This window comes from Symphodus melops (assembly GCF_947650265.1).
Source record: "Symphodus melops genome assembly, chromosome: 6".
NCBI lineage: Eukaryota > Metazoa > Chordata > Actinopteri > Labriformes > Labridae > Symphodus > Symphodus melops.
In genome coordinates, this window is record NC_136696.1 from 28,929,640 (window position 1) to 28,948,302 (window position 18,663).

General features: G+C 46.9%; 3 protein-coding genes across 3 annotated transcripts; 2 read left to right on the forward strand and 1 right to left on the reverse strand.

Annotated features, from left to right (window-relative positions):
* Nucleotides 1-1,692: 1,692 nt before the first annotated feature.
* Nucleotides 1,693-3,932, forward strand: LOC306826048 (E3 ubiquitin-protein ligase TRIM21-like). Its single transcript, XM_079347112.1, has 2 exons — nt 1,693-1,768; nt 2,070-3,932. Exon 2 carries the CDS (start codon nt 2,079-2,081, stop codon nt 3,720-3,722), a length of 1,644 nt encoding a protein of 547 aa, XP_079203238.1. The 5' UTR covers nt 1,693-1,768; nt 2,070-2,078; the 3' UTR covers nt 3,723-3,932.
* A 619-nt stretch (nt 3,933-4,551) lies between these two features.
* Nucleotides 4,552-14,053, reverse strand: LOC306825870 (glutaminase liver isoform, mitochondrial-like). Its single transcript, XM_079346829.1, has 22 exons — nt 13,965-14,053; nt 13,122-13,201; nt 11,939-12,039; nt 11,020-11,069; nt 9,993-10,101; nt 9,769-9,898; nt 9,623-9,689; nt 9,392-9,504; nt 9,159-9,288; nt 8,627-8,694; nt 8,379-8,542; nt 8,109-8,167; nt 7,987-8,031; nt 7,846-7,904; nt 7,585-7,651; nt 7,252-7,302; nt 6,782-6,958; nt 5,949-6,080; nt 5,662-5,754; nt 5,524-5,585; nt 5,298-5,438; nt 4,552-5,078 (listed from the first exon to the last, which is right to left on the reverse strand). The coding sequence occupies exons 1-22, from the start codon at nt 13,974-13,976 to the stop codon at nt 5,000-5,002; spliced, it is 1,989 nt and encodes a 662-aa protein (XP_079202955.1). The 5' UTR covers nt 13,977-14,053; the 3' UTR covers nt 4,552-4,999.
* Nucleotides 13,997-15,529, forward strand: cUnh15orf40 (chromosome Un C15orf40 homolog). The gene is made up of 4 exons (XM_079345229.1): nt 13,997-14,272; nt 14,818-14,929; nt 15,012-15,139; nt 15,268-15,529. The coding sequence occupies exons 1-4, from the start codon at nt 14,009-14,011 to the stop codon at nt 15,355-15,357; spliced, it is 594 nt and encodes a 197-aa protein (XP_079201355.1). The 5' UTR covers nt 13,997-14,008; the 3' UTR covers nt 15,358-15,529.
* The last annotated feature ends 3,134 nt before the right edge of the window (nt 15,530-18,663 follow it).

Genomic DNA, 18,663 nt, shown 5'->3' on the forward strand with positions numbered 1-18,663 from the left:
AAAGAATTCCTTGAACGTCTCGTAAATGGAGGGTGCCCCATGCTGTCAGATGGTTTGTTAGATAGCTGGGGGTGGCTCTGCAGGACTGTGTCCCAGGTGTGGGAAAGTTGGTATGTTCCTTCATCCCGGTTTACAGTCCTTGGTGCCCGTTTTCCACCGTCTCTTTGATCCACCGGTGGAACTTGTTGCTTTCTGTCCATATGACCTTGGCCGCATCCCAGTCCATTAGGTGGTTCTCTCTCTTGCAGTGGTCTGAAATGGCTGATTTCAGATTCTCCTGCATTACTTTCATTCAAGAATGATAGGCTACTAATGACTCAAGAATGAAAGCAATGCAGGAGAATCTGAAATCAGCCATTTCAGACCACTGCAAGAGGGAGAATTAGGAAACGTGCACCAAGGACTGCAAACCGGGATGAAAAATCATAGCAACTTTCCCCACACCTGCGACACAGTCCTGCAGAGCCACCCCCAGCTGTCTAACAAACCATCAGACAGCAGGGGGCACCCCCCCCCCCCCTGCCATCCCATCATGATCATGTCAGGTGGGATGGCAAAATCTACATAAATCAGCACAGACGAGGTCACAACAACATCACGTGACACCCCCGATGAAGGCTGCAGTAGCCGAAACTGGTCAGGTAAAACAATTTCACCTTCCTGGCCTTTAAAAACAAACATTATAAGATATCATCAGTAGGCCTAATGAACCTCTTTAGTACACACCGAAACCACTTCAAAGCTGAACATCGAAAATTAAAATACATGAAATATCCACAAGCTGACGTCTTCTCCAGCATAAGTTCCAGTTCCTAGTATTTTAAAGTTAACTATGTTATCAGCCTCCTATAAAAAGTATGGTGTTGTATGTTATGTGTTAGAAGTTCAATGCTATTTATGAGATTTTACACCCATATTGTCGTGGCGTCCATTTGAATGGAGATGAAAAAATTCTTTAAAAAAAAGTGAGTTGGCAAAAATTTATTTTTTCCACTTTGTTTTTATGTTGGAAGGAAGTCAGAATCATTTTATAAAACATTTTTTTGCCCAGCAGAAAAAATGCGGGTCTGAAGGGGTTAAATCTTCAGCTGAGAGAAACTGAAAACCAGTTTGAAGAGAATACATGAGAGCCGAGGTTGCCCTCTAGTGGAGGTTATAAAAACTGCAGTCAGGCAGACCTCAGATTAGAGTCCTCTACTGTGGCTGTTGAAGAGGAAAAGGCCATTTGGGTCTGCAGTTACAAGGTTTTTCAAAATAAGACTTTGAAATGTTTACCCGAGTTTTATTCCTGAACTTGAATAAATCAAAGACGTGTGACCCGGTGTTGAAAGTCTTTTACTTTACTCTCTCTCCTGTAATATCATCAGTAAACATTTTACACAGAAAGAAAAAAGGGTATACCGTCTGGAAAGCAACTAGAGTTAAACTACAGGCAAAAAGAGAGTTTAAAGTTTGAAGAGAAGTTTTATACAGACGGTCAAAGACAACTTCAGGAAGTCCTCAAATAACTTTCCCTGACCTCTTTTGTTAAGGAAGTGGATTAGAGTCAGACATGAGAAATAATGACAGAAACATTTTTAAATGTTGAGGAAAAAGAGGAGGGGCTACACTCAAAGACGAGCAGTTACATAAAAAGGGGAGGGGCTACAACATGTGTTTTTCTCTGAAATGAAAGTGAAAGTTAGTCTGTGTCAGAGCTGCATCAAGACGAGTCTGTCTGTTTCTCTCTGAAGACAAATTCAACTGAAGGTTTTTCTGACAAACTCTGGTGAGTACACTGAACTACAAACCCAAAACACTGAAGTGAAGAGGAGGTTTTAACTCGACCACTAAACAGAAATAAAAGCCAAAGAATAGAGACTGCACCCAGACGAGTCACAGCTAAAATAATCTTAGCATGGCAACGCCTGCTTGTCACAACCAACCGATGAGTATCGATGTGAACCTTGACACCTTTGAGTAGATAATTAACTGCCTCACGATTAATCTTTACACACCTACAAACTTCATTTATACAAATCCAAATTCTTCTTCTGTCTTAATTTGTTGAATTTTTATTTATTCATCAGGTTGCAGAAATGTCCTCTGCCAGCTTTCTGCTGACTGAAGATCAGTTCCGGTGCTCCATCTGTCTGGATGTGTTCACTGATCCAGTCACCATACCATGTGGACACAACTTCTGTAAAGCCTGCATCACTACACACTGGGATAGTAACGCCCCGTACAAGTGTCCCAACTGTAACGAGGTTTTTCACAGCCGACCTGAGCTGAAGGTCAACACGTTCATCTCTGAGATGGCTGCTCAGTACAAACAGTCAGCTCAACAGAAAGCCAGCAGCAGCTCAGAGCAACACGGGTCCAAACCAGGAGAAGTTCCCTGTGACGTCTGCACTGGAACCAAACTGAAGGCCCAGAAGTCCTGCCTGGTGTGTCTGGCTTCTTACTGTGAGACTCACCTGGAGCCTCATCTGACCATGTCAGGTCTGAAGAGACATCAGCTGATCGACCCTGTGGAGAACCTGGAAGGCAGGATGTGTGAGAAGCACGACAAACTGCTGGAGCTGTTCTGTAAGAACGACCAGATGTGTGTCTGCATGCTGTGCTCAGTCACAGATCACAAGACTCATGATGTTGTTCCTCTGAAAGAAGAATATGAAGGAAAGAAGGCCGAGCTGGGGAAGACAGAGGCTGACATTCAGCAGATGATCCAGAAGAGACGACAGAAGATTCAGGAGATCAAACACTCAGTGGAGCTCAGTGATGAGAAAGCAGACAGAGAGATCTCAGAAGGTGTTCAGGTCTTCACCGCTCTGAAAGAATCTGTTGAGAGAAGCCAGGCCGAGCTCATCGACACGATCAAAGAGAAGCAGAGGAAGACGGAGAAACAGGCTGAAGGCTTCATCAAAGAGCTGGAACAGGAAATCTCTGAGCTGGAGAAGAGAAGCACTGAAGTGAAGCAGCTCTCAGGCTCTGAAGACCAGCTCCACCTCCTCCAAAACTTCACATCACTGAACGCTGCTCCACCCACCAAGGACTGGACTGGAGTCAGAGTCCATCCACCTTCATATGAGGGGACTGTGGTGAGAGCTGTGAGCCAGCTGGAGGAGACCATCAGAGAACAGATGAAGAAGCTGATCTGTGAGTTGGAGCTGAAGAGGGTCCAGCAGTATGAGGTGGATGTGACACTCGATCCTGATACAGCACATCCTAAACTCATCCTGTCTGATGATGGAAAACAAGTTAAATATGGTGATGAAAAGAAGAATCTCCCAGACACACCAAAGAGATTTACTAAGTATGCTATGGTCTTATCAAAGCAGAGTTTCTCTTCAGGCAGATTTTACTTCGAGGTTCAGGTTAAAGGGAAGACTGAGTGGGATGTAGGAGTGGTCAAAGAGTCGATCAACAGGAAGGGAGAAACCTTTCTGTGTCCTCAGGATGGTTTCTGGACGATATGGTTGAGGAATGAAAATGAGTACACAGCTTGTGCTGACTCACCAGTCCGTCTCTCTCTGAAGTCCGGTCCTGAGAAGGTGGGGGTGTTTGTGGATTATGAGGAGGGTCTGGTCTCCTTTCATGACGTTGATGCTGCAGCTCTGATCTACTCCTTCACTGGCTGCTCCTTCACTGAGAGACTCTACCCATACTTTAGTCCCTGTAATAACAAAGGTGGTAAAAACTCTGCTCCTCTGATCATCTCTCCTGTCAGTCACACTGAATAGAACTATTTCAGAACTCATCAATTGATGTGATCGTGTTGATTTGTTGACATACACGTTACCTTATTTCCTGTATTTGTTTCTCTTTTGAGTCAGATTACTTTAAAGAACTAAATCAAACCAACTTTACTGCATTGATGAATAGAATCCAACATTATGTGATCTGTTATAATAACTGCTTTAAGAGGAAAATAAAGTTTCTGCTGCTTCTAATGACTTTGTTTTGGAGTTTTTGCTCATTTTAAATCAACATATTTACTTTAATTTAAGAATACTTTTTCTTTAAAGTAATCTCAGTGAGCCTGATAATCAGAAGTGTTCTTTGTTTATAGACAATACAATACTTCCAAACTCTACAAAGTTTAGCAACACTTTCTAATGAATATACGTAACATGATTATTATTTTGGTGCTCAGTTTTGTTGTTTATTTGTCTCTACTCTCCGCCCGTGTCACTTCCTGTTTGTTTTTGTGGAGCACTTTGAGTCGCCATAGAGCCTGAAAGTTGCTCCAGTCAGTGTATAAATCATCTGTGCAGCCTTACGCAGGGCTTTTATTTTGAAGGTCTTTTGTTTCCAGTACAGATTTGCGTCAGCTTGACGTGACTTCCTGCCTGACGTTCATAGAGCTTCATCTAATTAATATTCATGACACTGTAAAAATAAACAATAAAGTTTAACGTTTTTTATATTAAATAAATAAAAACGTAAACAACGTGTTTTATTATTTATTAGTGCAGATGATTCAGAATGTTATAAAAGTTTAGTTTTTAACATTAAATCAATTTTCTATTAAAAAAAACATTTGATTTGTTGAGGAACAAAAAACAAACTCATCTGTCACAACAGGAAAATAAAAGTGGAAACTTAAATAAAAGAAGAAGAAATGAAAAAGGATGATGGTTGATAGTCTTGGTCTCAGTTCGTGTGTCTTTGACTACAACACCAGATTAGACAGAACATCTTATTTCATATTTGTGTTTTGAACATTCTGTTCAAGTCCTGAAGAAAATAAAAACTTTGAATTTATTCAGAGAGTACGGAAGCCCAAAGAGGACACACAGAATCAGAATCAGAGCAGATTCCAGAGAATATAAACGACCTGAATGTTTGTGAGAGCTGCAGTCGATCTGAAGACAAACAGAAGTTTAACTCTTGACAGCAAACACAGCGAGCGATGAATGAACGCTTGAAAACAGGGACTGAACGTTTGATCGCTCTTCAAACCTGCACCTCTTTCATCATGTCAGCTTTTAGACTTTTCACTCCGAGGTCTTACACTTCACATGGCTCCCTGCAGAGCTTGGACTGCAGCCTCCTTGTTGTGTCTCCTGGCCTCCTGCAGGGGAGAGCTCCCCCACCTGGTGGAAACAGAGAACTACATCGTCACACAGAGACTTCCCTCCCAACATGAGCTCAGGGGACGAAGACGAGAAGAAGCAGGTGAGGAGGGCGTGACCTGAGGGGACACGCTGTCTTCACTTCTTATCCTTCAGTTTACGTTTTAATCACATCAACAACAACTTCTTCTTCTTCTTCTTCTTCTTCTTTTAGGAGCTTTCCTTCAGTCGGAGTCTCACCTGTCTTTGAGGGCGGGGTTTGCTCCCGTGTTCTCCAGCAGGAAGCGGATGACCTCTGTGTGACCTTCAGCAGCCGCCACATGCAGAGCCGACCTGCCGTCATAGTCCACAGCATTCACGTCCACTCCGGACAGGAAGTACCTACACGACACCACAGAAGAAGAGACGGAGCCTGAATGTCTCACTGCGATTGTTTCTAACGTTTGATGACAGAGTCTAAGTTCACCTCCTCAGAGCCTTCACGTCTCCTTTGAACGCAGCCAGCAGGACGTTCATGACCTGGTATCCCTGCACAGAGGATCAGATGTTATGTTCATGATTGTTGTGTTGAGATATGAAGTGAAATCAGACATCAGCCCGTTACCTCAGACTCCACCTTCCACTGTCTGTAGGCCAGAATCTGTCTGAACGGGGTCCGGATGTCAAAGCTGTGCAGCTGAAACGTGGAGATGAGCTCCTGCAGAAACACATGTAGAGTCACAACATGAATCTCCATCAATCCTTCACTTCTTATATCATAACAATCATCAGACACTGTTCGAAATATTCAAAGATGCTTTGACAAAAACAATCAATAAAGAGAAACTTTTCTTTGCTCCACATGATGGTGCTGGATGTGAAGTTTTTCAGTTTAAAGCGAGTTTTAGACACCTGACAGAAGTGGACGGCCCTCCACGGGTTTCCACTGGCGTCTAACTCCGGAGAGAACGCCATCAGACCCAAAACACCCGGAACCACCGCCAGCAGGACGCCGTGAGCGCTGCACACGGCCGGGACTGAAGTCTGCAGAGAGAAAACAGAGCTGTTGAACTTACAGCAGTGATGCTTTGTGGGGACTCTCCACGTCACACACACGCTTTGTGGGGACTCTCCACGTCACACACACGCTTTGTGGGGACTCTCCACGTCACACACGCTTTGTGGGGACTCTTTCAACGTCTCACACACGCTTTGTGGGGACTCTCTCCAAATCTCACACACGCTTTGTGGGGACACTCTCCACGTCTCACACACACTTTGTGGGGACCCTCTCCACAACACACACAAGCTTTGTGGGGACACTCTCCACGTCTCACACACGCTTTGTGGGGACCCACTCCACGTCTCACACACGCTTTGTGGGGACCCTCTCCACTTCTCACCCACGCTTTGTGGGGACCCTCTCCACATCTCACACACGCTTTGTGGGGACCCTCTCCACGTCTCACACACACGCTTTGTGGGGACCCTCTCCACGTCACACACACGCTTTGTGGTGACCCTCTCCACGTCTCACACACGCTTTGTGGGGACCCCCTCCACGTCACGCACATACTTTGTGGGGACCCTCTCCACGTCTCACACACGCTTTGTGGGGACCCCCTCCACGTCACGCACATACTTTGTGGGGACCCTCTCCACGTCTCACACACGCTTTGTGGGGACCCTCTCCACGTCACACACACGCTTTGTGGGGGCTCAAACAGAGGTAAAGCTGATCCGACCTTGTAGTGGAAGATTGAGGAGTAATCCTTCATCCCCGCCACCTGCATCATGGACAACGTGCTCCTTGTTGCCGTTGGCGACAGCACCTGGTCACCTGACAGAGGGCAGAGACCCCCATTGGCCAACGACGCGGCCATGGCTGCTCCTGATTCACAGGTGATCTCGGTGGAGGAGCACTGTGAGACAGGCGGCATCGAGGGAATATTTAATCTCATTATTTAAATTCTTTCTGTCGTTGTTTCTGTTAAATTATTATTATATATTATTTACAAGAAAAAATTCAGATCGCAAACTGACTCCTCAGATTATTCCCACGTCACTTGAATGCACCGTAAGATTCTCAGATCTCCAACATTGAGTGTGTGTGTATAGTGTGTGTGTGTGTGTGTATATAGTGTGTGTGTGTATATAGTGTGTGTGTGTGTATATAGTGTGTGTGTGTGTGTGTGTGTATATAGTGTGTGTGTACCTGCAGCATGAGCTCCAGAGCAGCATTAATGTCGACTTTTTCTGGAAAACACTGAAGGAGAGCAAACAGTTAGAAGAGGAGGGGAGACGAGGAGACGAGGAGAGGAGACGAGGAGACGAGGGGAGGAGACGAGGAGGGGAGACGAGGAGAGGAGACGAGGAGAGGAGACGAGGAGACGAGGGGAGGAGACGAGGAGAAGAGACAAGGAGACGAGACGAGGGGAGGAGACGAGGGGAGGAGACGAGGAGAGGAGACGAGGAGAGGAGACGAGGAGAGGAGACGAGGAGGTTCAGTCATGGTCAAATCTATAAATATTATAAAAAGATGATTCACCTTTTTCTCCTGCAGGTAAAACGACAGTGCGTGGAGTCTGACGCTGTCCTTCCTGCTGCTCTGATAACTACAAAGACAAAACCTTAAAGGAGCAGTACGTAACTCTGACCCCTAGTGTTTAAAATCAGTACTGCAGTCCAATGTGTTTTTAATATGTCAGTCCGAGCAACACAAACGATGTTTATGAAGCAGTGAAATACAGAATGTAAGGGAAGCTATCCTCAGACATGATCTCTGCTCTGGTGTCAGCAGGCGCTCTACCTGCTGCAGTTCAAGTTGGCGTGCTCCTTGTTGCAGAGCCGTCGGATGACGTTCAGCACCTGCAAACACACACAAATAAATAAACAAAAACAAATAAACAGTCAGTGTGTTTAAACCTGTTCAAGTCCTTGTGTCACTCACTGAGTCATATTTCTCCTCTTCTTCTGCAGAAAGCCTCCCTGCAAGCTGGAGACACACAGGAAACAGGAAGTGACATCACTAGATGATGGTTGGATGGGTAGATTGTTGGATGGATGAGTTACCTGGAGTAAAGATGTGGTGACGATGGCTCCTGTCTCAGTCAGCGGGCTGTGAGGAACCCCTGCAAACAGATTAGGACTCAACATCAGCGCCCTCTGCTGGACAGATCGAGTCCAAGTGAAAAAACAATTTAGTGCAAAACTGTGATTTCACTTCAGTTCCTGAACTTCTGCAAAGTTTGAGGATGAAAGTTTAAATGTCAGTCTGAACGGAGACACTTCTCCACACATGAAATGAGATGAGTAAGAAAAGCGCCCTGACTGATCCTGGACCTGTTTTAGTGAGAGTGAAGGGAGACTCGTATCTGGAGTAACCGTCCATGCCGACGTATCTGTGGACGAGGTCAGCGCCCAGCTGCTCCACCACCACGCCGTACACCAGCGGCCATGACACCTCGCCAAGGAGCAGAGAGCCAGCCCAGTCTCCCAGAGACAACCTGATACAAAGACAGAGACGTCACGAAGACAAACGTCCCCTTTAACAGGTGAAATAACCCTTTAAACACACGAGTGGGACTCACCTCTGTCCGTCAACGGTGCAGATGGAGACGCCCCACTTGGTGCTGTCCATGCTCTCCTTCTCTTTCTCCTGAAGCCACAAAACATTCAGCTCATTTTCAAACTTCCAGAACAATCTTCCAGATTTACAGACGCTCGTGCATATTGTCATAATGGCACAAACAAGTTGCGTGCATTTCCACTGGACCTCCGTTTAAAAACTAAAATAGAAAACATCCGTACTAAACTTCCTATTGAGATTTAATCTGAATGTCTTCAGACACAAAGAAGGTGTGTGCAGCTCAGCTTTATTTTATTTTATATATGTGTGTGTGTGTGTGTGTGTTCACTTGCATTAAATAAGTTTAATAAAGATTAGTGGATTCATTTATCATACTAAACTGCTTCATGCTCAGATTTGGTCTCAAAGGTTTTTACCAAAAACATTTTTTTTTTTTCTGTTTTGGAAACTGATCCCAGAATCTAACTGGACATTGTGGCATTGTGGGAGAAACTTCCGGCTGACGCCTCCACCTGTTTTGCAGCTGAACTCACCTGTACAGACGACAGCTGTCGACACCTGGAGAAAAGCTTCTGGGTTTCTTCGGTGAAGGTGGAGAAATCGGGGATGACGAATCGTCCCTGCAGAGCTTTCAGGATCAGAGAGACGAACCCTGTGACGCACCTAGAGCAGGAAAGAGCCGAGCCGTGATGACAGCACGCAAAGTGATGGGATAAATCAGAGTATCGTCTGCTTGTTAATGATCGCTTGATGAGGACGGGGTCACCTCTGGAAGGTGTTTCTGTCCACTGATCCGTCTGCGTCCTGCAGCTTCCTCAGGTGGAAGAAACAGTCTCTGAGCCGAGGATCAGATCTGTGCAGGCCCGAGCTCCAGATCGCCTCCAAACAGAGAAAACACTGCTGACAACATGTCTCACTGCTCCCCTTCAGAGAGCAGACAGCTGGAGCGCTTCACATGTGATGAGAAGACTGTTAGTTTGTGTGAGAGGAGAAATACCTCGAAGAAGTGGTTGACGTTGATTCTTCCGTCTGAAGCGAAGCTGTCAAACAGAACGTCTGCCGCCCTGAAACACCAGAGAGCTGAGCATCAGCTGGGACGCTTCAGTTTGATCTTTAAGAGGCGGGGCCGACCTGCAGACTTACACCCGGCGCTTTGACGGACTCTGCTGGGTGGAGAACCAGGGCTGGGCCGGGGGGAAGCCTCGGTCCTCAGGCTGGACCACGGCCTGAGGCAGAGGAGGCTTCAGACCGCCGTTACTCACCGACACCGCCACTGTAGAAACACTAACATTTAACACTCTGCTTGTCTTGGAGGATTCAAATGTTCCTTTAAGATTAAAGAGCAAGGTCTCGTGAAGCTCCTTTACCTGCAGGTCCAGGACTGACCAGGCTGACGGGCTTCTGGATCGGACTCTGGGCGGCAGACTGGATCTGGTTTGGGATCAGACTCCTGGGTGCAGGACGGGGTATTGAGTCCTTCCATAAAAACAAATCAACACAGAGAGAAATGAAACCATCTGAAACAGTGAGGAGGAAGAAGCTGACAGATTAGTAAAGTGAGTTTCAAACTAAACAAGAAGATACCGTGGAGTGAACGTTTGCTACGACTAACAGTCACTTTATATCTAAACTCCTCCCCTCCATGTTCCTCTAACATGTCTGTCTACAAACCCCCCAATGATGAGAGAAGTCCATCCTCTCCGTCTTCTGCCTGCTCAAACAGGCCGTTTGGAGATGTTCCCTTCATGACATCACAAAGGGCAGTAGCCCCTCCCCCAGGTGGGTGACACTCCCACAGCTAGGTGTTTGTTCTGCCCTCTGAGTCTGCCTTCTCACCGTAAACAATAGGACATGGAGCCAGAAAGCAGCGAGTACACCCGAGCCCTTCCAGAGAGGGGGCGTGGTCAGACACAGCTCATTTACATATTTAAAGCTACAGACACAGAAACAGCCTGTTCTGAGCAGGGCTGAAATAGAGGGGTTTATAGACATGATCAAATACAGGATCAGAGTGGATTTACAACAACACACTTCACACACATGATGAAGAGGAGCGAGGACACTGAGTTCACCTGAAGAGGAGGAGGTCATGTGACCTTTAAAGAGCTGTTAAAGTAACCAGCTGTTTCTGATTTCACTTTAGCCTCCAGCGATCGTTTCAGACATTACAGCCCGTTTCATGGTCGAAGCCATTTACAAACTCTACAACCCCCAAAATATGATTCAAAAGGAGGCCGGGTGAAAGTGCAGCACCTGAGCAAATACACATGAAACTCCAACAGCAACATTATGAGTGTTTTTACACTGAGTGCTTGTAAAGAAAATGAAAGGTGTGTGTTCAGAGCGCAGCAGGAGGAGGGATCATGAGAGTGAGACGTGTCGAGGCAGGTTCACCGTGTTGTCAGAGCTCCTCTGCTGCCTCTCGCCTGTCGGGTCTCCATCGTCTGCAGGACGAGAACACAGAGGTCAGAGGTCAGAGGTTAGAGTGACATCACAGCGCAGAGTCAGTGTGTGTGCAGGTCTGAGAGGAGACACGCTAACACACAGTACGATACCATCAAATACAAATCAGCAGGCGTCACCAACCCGGGGCCCTCAGAGTATAAATGATCTTTGGTGATTAAACAAGAAGCTTGAAATATCAAATCCATGTGACACAAACTCTGTCTGTCCTTGACTAGTTAACAGTTCCTTTTATTTAAATGAACATAAATCTGTAAATGTTAAAAATGAATATAGAGCTTAACGTCCATGAGGAATGATTGACAGCAGCTGGCCTGCTCTCTCTCTGTTTTAGTCTTTTCAATGTGTTTATCAATCATCATCATTTCTGCTCATCAGGTCGGCCGCCGTGTAAACACGACTCCATGACAGTCTTTATGTATTCACCTTCGCTCCTCACGTCTAAACATGATCTATTCTTGAAACGTCATTTTGAGTGAAGAGAAAGAAGCTGAACGTTTACCATGTGGTGTAATTGCAGCCGAACACATGAAACATCAAACACAGAGCTGTAAAAATAGAAGCTGAGTCTCCATGCAGACAGTCGTTTGTGATGAGAGGTTTGTTTTCTAAAGTTGGATCAGATCTCAGTCTGAACGTCTCAGAAGGAAAATAAAGAGAGAAAAATAGATCCAGAGGGGCGTGGCCAGACGTCCTGACGACCAGTCTGCGTCTCTGTGGTGAGGAGTGGGCGGACACCCGATTTAAATACCAGCAGACTCCGCCCCCTAAAGGAGGCTTTTCATGCCACTAATCACAGGGTGTTTACACACACACACACACACACACGCAAACAAACACACACACACACCTTTCATGTCGAGATCTTTATTGGGCTCCAGCAGCTTGTTGCCGTCCAGACCGCCGTAGCGTTTCCTCCATTTCCGCCGGAGAGACGGCGTTCTCTGGAAACTGCAACACAACGACAGATCAAACTAAATCAATCGATCAAACTTGTGACAGCGACGGTGAGACGTAGATATGAGTCTGAGAGGTGAACCCGATACGGTTTCCCTTAAAGGCACAGTACAACAAATCAACCACCGGGGGGCGCTCTTTCAAAACAATAACAAAAGATGATGTCGAGGCTGGCGGGGAATCATGGGAGTGATTCTCTCTGCTTCTCCCCCCGAATCCTCACACCCGCTGAAGACAAACTCTGAGTCGACCGTAGTCATGACGACGGGATGAGAGAATGACGTTTTTATCACAGCAGCACAAACAGCTTTACCCTATGCGCGTAACATCCCAGTGCTGTTTCCACGGCAACGATTAACATGAACATTAATCTCTGTGCCAAACGTCTCGTTTCTTTAATGCACTCACCAACTTTTTATGAATGCATAAATAACAACAATAATCCCTCTGTTACATGGAAACACGTCCCTGCACATGTTCATGCATGAACCCAGAGGAGGTGCAGAATTCATTCACTTCTAAAGGGGGCGCTGTGGAGCCGTTTGTGACACATGTTTACACGGACGTGTCGGGCACTTCTGATGTGTGTGCAAAAACAAGAAACTCATCAGAACAAAGAAACAAGAACAAACAGGAAACAGAAAACATGAAAACATTGTAAACTTTGTATTTGAAACGTCTCTGCAGCACTTTGAGACGTCTGAAAGCTACGAGGAGGAATCAAAGAGCTCTGACAGTTTTAATACTGTCACACACACCTTTCACATGTCACACACTTCACAAGGGCAGATTTTGTTCTTGTAGTGAACTGAGGGATAAATGTTATCTCACATCTGTCTCTGTCACTAAAAGACTGGGACCAGTGGACTCCAGCACAGGTCAGCAGGTTGAACCAGCCGGTCTGACTCTGAGTTCACGTCGTCTGAATCCTCTGCCACGTCTCAGCCTGTCCCTCACCATCGCAGCAGGAATGTACGGCTGGAGGGTTTCCAGCGTTATAGAAAACAATCTGAGCAGCGTTGAAGAACAGAGCGGAGGGAAACAAAGAGAGCCTGAGAGAGTCGGATGTTTCTCACCACAGGTACGAGCTGTCCTCGGCCTCCTGCGTCGGGCTGCTCTCCATCGAAGCGTTCAGGTGTGTCTCTGCAGGTATTCTCTGAGAGACAAGGCGCTGTGTGTGAGTGTGTCTGCAGGCTACAAACTTTCCTTAATGAATGGGCCGGTGCAGAGAGGGAGGGGACAGCAGTCACAGCTGCAGACACGCCCAGCTGCCCCGCAGCAGCCACACACTCATGAAAGAAGGACGGAGTTAAAAACGGTTTCAAAAACACCAGACTCTTAAACGGCCGTGAACACAGGCTGAACATACACACAACATGTCAAGAAATAAAAACAACTGGAGAGAGAAAGGCACCAGGATGATAGACATATGCAGAAGCCCTGCTTCTTAGGGCCCCAAACCAGTAAGGGGCCCCTGAGGGCAGACAAACCTAAACCAAAGCAGTGGCTCAAAATGACCTCCCTAAGGGCCCCTCTGACTGCACTCACCTGCTAAGCGCTGAATGTATAGTGACTGTGTGTCAATAAAAGCAAACAAAGAAAGTGTAAACTTCAGTCTACAGGAGAGAAACCGTCTGCTGGTTGGAGGGTTGAGTTACATCCAGGTCCCCACCACGCTATGTCACGTTTAGGTAACAACACGGTTAAGGTCCAAAACAAAACGCTGAGATTTAAAGGGCGAATAATCAGATTATTAAAATACATTTCCTCACATTGGTTCATTACGTCTGATAATCACGCTGATAATTACCAACTTTATTTATCCTGGATTATTTTTTGATACCACATGTAAAAATTGCATTTTAAGATTCAGTTTAAATAAATATGAAGACAAAAATGACCAGAATTAAGGCTTTTACTTTGAAGAACATCCGAAGTTTTATTGTGAAAAACGGAAATCACAATGTTTACGTCCTTGCGCTTCCGCTCTCGGGCTAGCAGGGACATGCTAGCAGTTAGCCGCTCAGGTTTGACTCTGGCACGTGGTTCTTACAGGTTAACTGAACCTCTCAGTGCTGTGACGTTTCACCGTTTGTGTGACGTCATCCCCCCGGTGTCCAGTCGACGGTTAACCGTTCTTCTGTCCCGGTACAGACCTCCTCCTCTGACCAGTGACACGTTCAGAAGTTTCTCCGGAAAAAGAAAAATGCCCAAAAAAGTCAAAGCGGTTCGTTTCCGTTATTCTTGTTTTCATAGACTGAACCAGGTCTCACCTGCTTTTTATACAGTTTATTAATGTCGTTAAATAGGACTGAATATGTAGATATGTGTTTAAAAATATACTTTTATATTACTGTGTTTGTTCTGTATTTTACATCGGCGTATCAATAAAGACGAATAAGCATTAAAAATAATATTTAATTTAAATTGCCATTCTGGGATTATTAATCTATTTCTTAAAGTGTCTGTGATATATTTTTATAGCACAACTCTTAAAATGATCAGACCTGTATTATATCAGAAAAATGAATATATACATACATTGAATCAATTATGCTGAAAGTCCAGCAGTCATCTGATTATTGTGCTGCCTTCATGTGCTCCTTGGAAATATCGTATTTATCAGATCTGTGATTTATTGGCTCGTTATTACAAAAGAGTATTTGGTAGTTTTAGATAAAAGCCAAGTTGAGTCAAACAGTTTCAACAGTTTGCTGGTAAAAACATAAATAGTTATTTTGAGGCAGCTGAGCGTCCTCTCTGTTGGACCAGGTGAAAGCAGAGCCGGCTGCAGCAGCTTCCTGTCCCGTGTCTGCAGGCAGAGGTGGAGCCGTCACCATCGTGGTGCGCGCCAAGCCCGGCTCCAAACACAGCAGCATCACAGGTCACATGACGCTCGTCTTCAGTACTCACAGACTGTCACCACTGCACGCAGGAACCTTCTTCTTCTTCTTCTCCTCCTGCAGAAGTGTCAGCAGAGGCGGTGGGCGTCGCCATCGCAGCTCCTCCTACAGACGGAGAGGCGAACGCCGAGCTCGTGCGATTCCTGGCTGAAGTGCTGGAGCTGAAGAAGAGTCACGTCTCTCTCGACAAGGTGAAACACACTGAGTTAATTTATCAGCAGCAAAATAAAGTCTGCAACTCAAAGTGTGTCCACTGAAAGACTCCTGAGACATGTTTAACCCTTTAAACCTTCACTGCGTCTTCTCCTGTCCCCCGCAGGGCTCCAGGTCCAGAGACAAAGTCCTCCGAGTGGACTCCTCTCTCAGTGCAGAGGAGGTGCTGCGGAGGCTCAGACAGGCTGCAGGCTGACAGGGGGGGAGGACAGAGTCCAGACCAGTCCAGACTAGACAAGTCCAGACCAGTCCAGACCAGACCAGACCAGACAAGTCCAGTCCAGTCCAGACCAGTCCAGACCAGACAAGTCCAGTCCAGACCAGTCCAGTCCAGACCAGACCAGACAAGTCCAGTCCAGTCCAGTCCAGACCAGTCCAGTCCAGTCCAGACCACACCAGACCAGACCAGTCCAGTCCAGTCCAGTCCAGACCAGACCAGACCAGACCAGACAAGTCCAGTCCAGTCCAGTCCAGACAAGTCCAGTTTAGTCCAGACAAGTCCAGACCAGTCCAGACAAGTCCAGACCAGTCCAGACCAGACAAGTCCAGTCCAGACAAGTCCAGTCCAGTCCAGTCCAGACCAGACAAGTCCAGTCCAGTCTAGTCCAGTCCAGAAAAGTCCAGACCAGACCAGACAAGTTCAGTCCAGACCAGTCCAGACCAGACAAGTCCAGTCCAGACCAGTCCAGACAAGTCCAGTCCAGACCAGATCAGTCCAGACCTCTGGACGTGCTGCAGCTTCAGGACAGAGACGTTTCCATGTGGGACGTCTGAAGGAGGGTTGTTACCAAAACCTGGAAAAGAAAAAAAACACATACTGTAAATACCTGTCCCGTTACCATGGCAACAAAGATGGAAGTCTAAGGCAGCGTTGTCAGGATGTTGGTGTTGAAGCTAAATGTCCACACGGTGCTGTCCTTCACGCCTGTCTCATGAAAAAGATGATCTACTTTTGACCCAAACCCACAAACACGACAAACATTAAAACATCGAATAATCCCAGACGAGAGAACAAAGAGAGAAGAGTCACAAACTTCAAATGTTTCAATAAAAATGAATCTGTGTGATTTAAAAATCAATACAACAGTGTTTTCATTTTATTCTGCTGTGTTCATACATCAAGAACACACACACACACACACACACACACACACACACACACACACACACACACACACACACACACACACACACACACAGGTTAACGGAGCAGCATGTGACTCTGACACCTAGTGTTTAAAATGGGTACTGCAGGACTAATTGCTTCATTACAGCTGTGTTCAAATGAAGCTTTCCCAGCAGGCAGCTCAGATGAATATTATCTGAGAATACTTTCACCCAAACAGAGGTCAGAGGTCACGGGGGGTGGGGGGGGACGTTCAGCTGGTTATTGGAGCACACGTCATGCAGTAATAACTGTGTGTTTGTGTGTTTGGTTGACAGGATGTTCAGCTAACATGCAGCGCAGGTCCTCCGCCCCTCGTTAAGAGACGTGGTCATGAACGCCACCCGTCAGCACGACTCAAATCTCAGGAGAAGGAGGAAGAGACGCTCATTAGCGGCCGTCATCAGCTGCGGAGTCCGAGGAGCAGCATGAATTAGCTGAGCGCTAACGAGCTGCCTTCCTTCAAGTTCAAACCGAGAAGCTTCAAAGAGAAGGAGAGCGCCATCATCAGCACACGGGCGCTCATCAAAGACGGGACATCAAACGCCACAGCTTCAAAACTCTGCACACAAACTTTGTGCGTGTCAGGGACGGCTGAGGGAACAACATTATATAAGAGGAAAGTGGGAGTGTCCACGTTCTGCTGTCTGAGGTCATTTTTCACGCTGATCCTGGATCAGCAGCTGAAGCTCCTGTCAGACTCGAGGAGCCGCAGACGACGACTTAAGCTCCGCTGGCTGGACAAATATTGTCCCTCCTAAACTGGAGGATCCTAAATCCTTCCCCTCGGAGTCGGGACGCTTCGGATGTGTCAGACGAGGGACACGTGGACTTCAGGGCCTGCAGCTCCTGTGCTTACATAACGTCAGTCATGTGACACGATGAACCCACGAGCTCTCAGGAGCCGCTCTTCGCCCTCACACAGGTTTAAAGAGAAGAAGAAGAAGAGGAAGTGATGACGCTGTCTCCACGCAGCGAGCCGTGTCTTTAGGTCGCCGTGTTCCTTTCTCATAAAGACAGAAGCACAGATTGAATGTCGCCCTGCGGCCGAGGCCGTGAATCCAAACCTCTGACTCGACTTCTCTCTGCTGACATAACACGCCACGTTACTGCTGAGGCCCTGTGTGCGCCCGCCTCGTCAGCACCGACGCCGCGCTGACATCACCAGGATTTGGATGCTGCAGCTCTGACTGTGCAGGCAGGATGTCTCACGTCTCAGCGTGCGATCCTAAACAGGAAGCATGTGACATGAAAACATCAGCATCATCACTTCCTGTCAGAGCGTCAGACAACACGCTCATCCTACCATCAACAAACTAAGACTGATCACTCAGCTGCTGACAGGAAGTGACCACAGCTGCTGACAGGAAGTGACCACAGCTGCTGACAGGAAGTGACCACAGCTGCTGACAGGAAGTGACCACAGCTGCTGACAGGAAGTGACCACAGCTGCTGACAGGAAGTCAATGGATCACTGTAGTTCTTTCCACCAGCGGGGGGCGACAGACGAGACGAGTCTCTGTAGTGAGTTGAGGTCACGATGTGAAGGTCGAATCAGACGAGTGTTTGACTCAGCGTGACAGTTTGCTCTTTTGTCCTCAGTAGAAACGTTAGTCCGTCCTGTCCTCATCAGTCCTGTCCTCATCAGTCCATCCTGTCCTCTTCAGTCCGTCCTGTCCTCTTCAGTCCGTCCTGTCCTCATCAGTCCGTCCTGTCCTCATCAGTCCGTCCTGTCCTCTTCAGTCCGTCCTGTCCTCTTCAGTCCTGTCCTCATCAGTCCATCCTGTCCTCATCAGTCTGTCCTGTCCTCTTCAGTCCGTCCTGTCCTCATCAGTCCATCCTGTCCTCATCACTCCGTCCTGTCCTCTTCAATCCGTCCTGTCCTCATCAGTCCGTCCTGTCCTCATCAGTCCGTCCTGTCCTCATCAGTCCATCCTGTCCTCATCACTCCGTCCTGTCCTCATCAATCCGTCCTGTCCTCATCAGTCCGTCCTGTCCTCATCAGTCCGTCCTGTCCTCTGTCCTGTCCTCATCAGTCCGTCCTGTCCTCATCAGGTTCAGCCTCTGACGTGTGTGGAGCTGTTTGTCCTGCATGTTAAGGAAATGTGCATTATGTAATAACTTCTCCTGAAGCGACCTTGAAGTCCCTGATTGTTTACCATCAGTGTGTGTGTGTGTGTGTGTGTGTGTGTGTGTGTGTGTGTGTGTGTGTCAGAGGAGTTGATATGAAGGTTGGAGACATTAAAACCTTCATCCCTCCGCACTAATATGAAATATACAAAGATACACAGCTTCTTATTTCCTCTCCGGCTCTTTAAAGTCCAATCTGAAGACGGA